At 33.9% G+C, this 5,869-nt stretch overlaps 1 protein-coding gene across 1 annotated transcript; it reads right to left on the bottom strand.

The window, feature by feature from the left end:
- Window positions 1-1,009: 1,009 nt before the first annotated feature.
- On the bottom strand, window positions 1,010-4,948 carry LOC107901474 (mitochondrial carrier protein CoAc1). The gene is made up of 7 exons (XM_016827498.2): window positions 3,971-4,948; window positions 3,111-3,196; window positions 2,820-3,027; window positions 2,399-2,531; window positions 1,955-2,139; window positions 1,505-1,636; window positions 1,010-1,317 (listed from the first exon to the last, which is right to left on the bottom strand). The coding sequence occupies exons 1-7, from the start codon at window positions 4,160-4,162 to the stop codon at window positions 1,216-1,218; spliced, it is 1,038 nt and encodes a 345-aa protein (XP_016682987.1). The 5' UTR covers window positions 4,163-4,948; the 3' UTR covers window positions 1,010-1,215.
- Window positions 4,949-5,869: the final 921 nt, after the last annotated feature.

The raw sequence follows: 5,869 nt of genomic DNA, 5'->3' as shown, positions 1-5,869 counted from the left end.
GCATTGGCTGCTCTTGCTTGCATGCAAATTTGCATGCTGAGCCACATTTTATGGACTTAGTAAAGGCTTTATGACAGCTGAATGAAGTACCTTGGCAGCCCTTGTTTTTGCCCGTGGCCAGTTTGATAGGGCACTTTCTTGTTTCTCATTGTCACAGAAAGAAATAATGCACCTTATAAACTCCAACCTGTGATATTAGAAATATCAAACATGTTCATCAGATTAAAACCTGTGATATTAGAATTTGAGAAGAAAATAAAAAACCACAGAAATGGAATCAAGGATTTCACCTGAAGCTCACAAAACCTGCAAAGAATGCAACTTGTGAAACTAGGAAAGAGAGCATATAAATAGGCAAGCAGTTTGAACTACCAAAGGAACTGCCATTACATGGAAAGGTATATGAAAAAGGACAATGTTGAAACAATTGAAACTTGGCAAGTCATGCATAGAGTTATCTACACATTTCACTGAAAGAGCTGAGCTGGGAGGAGAAAAGTGAATTTAGTGAGGTTTAAGGGACCTTCAAAGATGTTTATGAGAACGCAATTAAGAAGCAACAGTTCGAAGAAAGCATGTTTTATGAGAAAGAGACTAATTATTCTACATGAAACTGCAGAACAAGTTGTGGATGGTGGGGATGGTGGGGACTACAATTGTAATATATTTGTACTGTTGTCGATGGAACTTCGTTTTCGGCCATGCTAGTACACAATGGATTCTTAATCTATTATAATTACTCATAGACGTTTTCATGATTTCATCAATCTACACTCATTTTTTGGTCAAAACCATTGGGATTCTTATGAGAATTCTTTTATTTGATACTTGATGGGGCTGGAAGAGATAGTTTTAGGTTGTATATTTTGGTTTTATTAATTAGTTATACTTTCAGAATATCTTGTTCTTCATCTTTTAAGAAGAAAAGTCAATCATGTCTTTGAATTTGTTTGTTTCATTAATGTCGGTGACTCTGATTGTGATGCAAGAACTGTACTCCAGCCAACCATAATGAAAATCCAAGCATGTATTTTTTTGAGAAACAAGGTATTTTATATGCATCCCACAATAAAACATAACAATCACAATAGAAAAAAAGAATCACAATGAGTTGAGGAAACTAGTTTTTGGTTGCTAAACTTTTCTTAGTTCATATAATGCTACCACCAAGTTCTTTCGGATTTTGGTTGCAACCCATTGTAAATCCATCTCTGTTTATCCAGATGGTTCTGCCTGTAGTTTCTGTCGGGGTGGAATCCGAAGCGAAACCTTCATCATGTCATATGCCGCAAATCCAACTGCCACTGAAGGAACAATCTGACAACCAAATTGTAACACACAATTAGCAACTGAAATTGGCAATTACGTAAAAAAAGCTCAAACTGAACTGTAGACAACTCTCCATCTGTATCCTACAAGTACTAAGGTTTATTGTTTCTCAACAGGTACGAGGATAAAACTAGAAGCTATGTTTAATATTATTGTTGAGTACTACATAAAATACCTTAATGTAATTTATGCTCAAGCCTGCAAACAATTGTCTCCATCCTTGATTACGGACAATACTAGTAAGCCCTTCGTATGTGTTCCCATATCTTGCATCGCCTTGAATTGTTGAACACTGAAGAGTTCCAACCTGTAGGGCAACATTTCCAAAAATTACATTCCTGGATGCGTCAATCATGTTGACATTATCAAGTTGACACTATGGCAAATATATTGGGCTGAATCAGACGACTTCAAGACCAGTTTATTTAACCAGGTTGTTTTCACACACACACACACACAGAGTACTTAGCACAGTACACATGTACCTCAAAACATTTAGAACATCCCAAAATGGATTCCATGCTAATAATAACACATGAACGAGACAACAAAATGCCAATTTTTTAACAAAGTAGAGAATAGCCATTACACTTCCTAGAAAGTAACAGTTGGTATTGTACAATACCTGCATCTGTCTCCTTACAACATCTAATGGGTACGTGAAAGTCTGCCCAAGTAATCCAGCCAGTGCTCCACAAGAAAGATTCATCACAATGGACTTTCGGTGCTCTTCCGGAACACGTGTCTTTATTTCCTCATAGATGTAGAACTTTAAACCAGCGTAAGGGAGGATCCCAGCCAGTGTTGGACCTATGTAAGAAAAAAGTTTCATCAAGTCCAGGCACATCTAGCGAGAAAGTACGAGCAAAATGAAGCAACTACATTAAAAGAATTTCAAGATTGCATGTTGAACTAATGAAAATCTCTATTATCATGGAAAACTGACTTTTGACAGGAAAATAGCTACGAACATGCCATTATGAGAATAATGCAAAGAACTAGGAGCCATTGTCAAATCTATTTATTCTTAAGTTGTAACAAGAAGCATTAAAAACAACTGCCTACATACCTACACCTCGATATAATCCACGAATTCCCCCATCCCTGTAAACACGTGTCAGTACATCTGTTACGCCACTATATGCAGGTCGAGGATATAAACTTTTCATACCAGAACCGAATTTAGATCTAGTGTCACCAACCTGTTAAATCATAAAAATTAATGAGAAAATTAGTGTAAAGAACATTCATTTCTTTTATTCATTCCGATTTATCCAAGGAGGCAGGGAATGGTTGCATTTGTTCCAAAAGAATAAACTCTTTGCTGCCACAGGTCTACTACAAAAAAATCTTCCTTAATAGATTTGATTAAACTAGTGTAAAGGATAGATTAATTTATTGTAAATATCAGCAAGCCAGATCAAACTCACTTTCAAAAACTGATTTGAACAATATTTATGAGAAACTATGGTATTCTTATGAGAACTTACCTGATAGGCAAGTTTAGCACGAGCCAAGTCCAAGGGATAAGTGCACAACACTGCCGTTCCTCCAGAAGCAGAACCAGCTAAAAGATCTACAACAGGTCCTGATCCCAAGAAAGAATAGTTATCTAACATCCAACCTCGGTACTGCTCATAAGTCATGAAATGCAAGGCTGCATAAGGAATGATCCGAATAACACTGGCTCCGTTTCCTCTGCGGGTATAAACAGTCATGAATTAGTCTAGGTTTTGTGGGAGGGCAGAGAGAGGAAATGGTGAAATAATCTGTGAACTTACTTATAAAACCCCATAACACCTTCATGCTTTAGTACCTTCCTTAAGGATTGATACACCCCAAGAGATTGGAAACCATCAGTCCTTGTCTGCACGATAAAGAATCATATTAAAAAATGTGAGTAGTAATGTGCATGAAGCAGAAAATACTGGTAGAGGGATGAAAAGGGAAACAAAGTAAACATATCTTGACAAACATCCAACTCCAGAGTAACATGATAGGGATGGCAAAACCGAACCACCCATTGAATTTCAGACCAACCCATCCCGAATGGAGAGGGTTTTTACTTGAAGACTAGAGGTGGGGCAAGACAGTTTTTTTCTCGATAGGCAGGTATGAAGCATTTCTGGTATTTGCATGGCCCGCTCTATCCCAATATTTTAAAATAATATTTAAACTTTTAAAAGTATAAAAAAGTAATTGATATATGTGTTAAATGCAAAACATTATTAGAAATAACTAATAAATATCAAATGAGATGAAGCGGAATGGTTATGGATGTTGGTAGTGGTTTTTAAATTTTAACATCCATGGCGGAGCGAGGCAAATCATGCTAATGATTGAGTGGCAGTAGATTTGGCAATATCTATCTTTTACCATCCGTAGTAACATATCATACAACTAACCCTTAACACCATTGTAACCAAAACCCATTTTGCAGGAAAAATCCATCGGCCAAAATCATCACTTGATTATAAGAGGACTACTCAAAAATTAGAAAGTAACAACTTTACAAAACCTAAAAGCAAGCAAAACATGTGAGCATTGCAAAATGCTAAAATTAGAAACACCAATTTCGGGTTATAGCATCTATGAATGATGTTAATATATACAAGCAACACGGAAATATCAGGTAGCTCACCTGCAAGAGTATTTTAATCCGTTCTAAAGGTGCAATGGTAGTTTTAGCAAAAGCTCCAGCAGCACCACCAGCTATTAGCTCCTTGACATAAACAGGCAAAGAATCAATGAAGGAAACCTCAGCCCGTGCACTTGAACCATCAACAAGCCCCACCATATTTGTTGTCAATGTGGAGCCTTGAGGAGAACCCATCTCCAAACAATCCAAACCCAATGTCTCAAACCAAATAATATCACCAATATCTTCCCCAATTCAACGAATCTGTCAAATTCCAAATTACCCACCTTGAAGCTTGAAGAACTCTCTATCCCATCTATCTCTTGGGATACAAAACGAAAACAATTTCTTTTCAAAGGGTAGTAGGAGTTTCAATGGCCTGAGAACATCCAAATCAAAGCCAGACAGGTTCACAAGCCGATCCTTTCCTTCAATAGAAACAAGATACATCCAAAGATAAAAAAAAAAAAATCAGCTATAAAATACTTCTCCCATGAGATCCATACGATAAAAAGCTTCAATACCCTCAACCTAGATTTATGAAAAAGTCGCCTTTAAAGCACCCAAAGGCCAAAGCCACCACTTTAACCCTCAATTACTCAAAACCAATCACTTCCGATGTGGGATTAATCCAAAGGCGGTTTAGAAAATAAAAAATCCCAGAAATTATACATATCAGGAAAAAGAGTTAAATCAAAGGAGAAAAAGCATGTAAATATATATTGGGTAAAAACAAGAATCCAAAAACACCAATTCTCCTACGATGTTTCCTTATTGGGTTTTTCTATTTCTTCCTCTTTGTTTTCAAAATCTCGAGTTTATTTCTTTTTGAAAGCTTCAAAGTTCAAAGGGGCTGTTTTTTTATTTTTTGGGGTTGCAACTTTGAATGGGAACAAGTCCTACGTGGTTTGACTGTAAAGTTGCATTAAGGTCGGTGGATTTGATGGCTTAATTTACGGCTCAATCTCCTAGGAATTAGTAGAAACAGATCAACCTCATACAACAGCAACCATTTTACTCCTTATTTTGATGAAACTAATAATTAATAATATCGCAATTGAAATTTTTTAAATATACGAAACAAAAACTTTAAAAAGAAATATAAATAAACTTGAGGTACTTGGTGAATTTAGACGGATAATTGAGTGTGGCACGATGCGATATATTTAGTGTATTATTATTATTATTTTTATATTAATTATAAATAAATACATTCATTGAAAAGAATTATTATGGATGATTTATAAACTGTGTTAGAAATTAATTTAGAATGAATTTTTACTAACAAAAACAATTCTTATTCCTTTTTTAACTCTTTATCATTAAAAATGTATTAGGATAATCTCATCTAAACAAAATAATAATTATATCTACTTTACCAATTGAGTCACATTAATTTCATAAATGATTGATATATGAATTCTTTTATATAATTTAATAAATGAATTAATAATCATCGTATTTATACTTTTTTTTTCTAATTTTCATGTCAATTTTCTATATGAAATTATCTATTTGCTAATTAAATGGTAATTTATTTAATTTACAGTAAAAGCCTATCAATCTTGAAAAATAATTTAGAGAATAAAATAATTTTTAAAAGTAATGAAAATAAAAAAAAAATGAGAAACAATTGATAATAAAATAACTTCTTATTCAGATAGAAAGAACCATTATTTTAATATTTAACATTTACAATTATGTAAATACTATTGAGTAGACATCTCAAATAATAATGAAAATAATACTTTTTTGGTGATGGAAACAAAACTAATTAAACAATGCTAAAATATGGTTTTTTTTAAAAATAATTCTTTAGATGTTATTTTGAATGAAAACAACTTGCTAATTCATATATTTGTAGTTGTAAATATTAGTTTTAATTGGTATATAACTATAACA

The sequence above is a fragment of the Gossypium hirsutum genome, chromosome D06 (genome assembly GCF_007990345.1).
Source record: "Gossypium hirsutum isolate 1008001.06 chromosome D06, Gossypium_hirsutum_v2.1, whole genome shotgun sequence".
Taxonomy (NCBI): Eukaryota; Viridiplantae; Streptophyta; class Magnoliopsida; order Malvales; family Malvaceae; genus Gossypium; species Gossypium hirsutum.
Note: the sequence above shows the minus strand (reverse complement) of the source record. Positions and strands in the feature narration are given on the sequence as shown.

Coding starts and splice junctions, on each gene's coding strand:
- LOC107901474 (XM_016827498.2), bottom strand. CDS start 4,162: ATGGGTTCTCCTCAAGGCTCCACATTGACAACAAATATGGTGGGGCTT. Junction 1,637..1,954: donor TTGTAAGGAGACAGATGCAG/GTATTGTACAAT, acceptor GTTGCCCTACAG/GTTGGAACTCTTCAGTGTTC. Junction 1,318..1,504: donor TGAGCATAAATTACATTAAG/GTATTTTATGTA, acceptor TTTGGTTGTCAG/ATTGTTCCTTCAGTGGCAGT.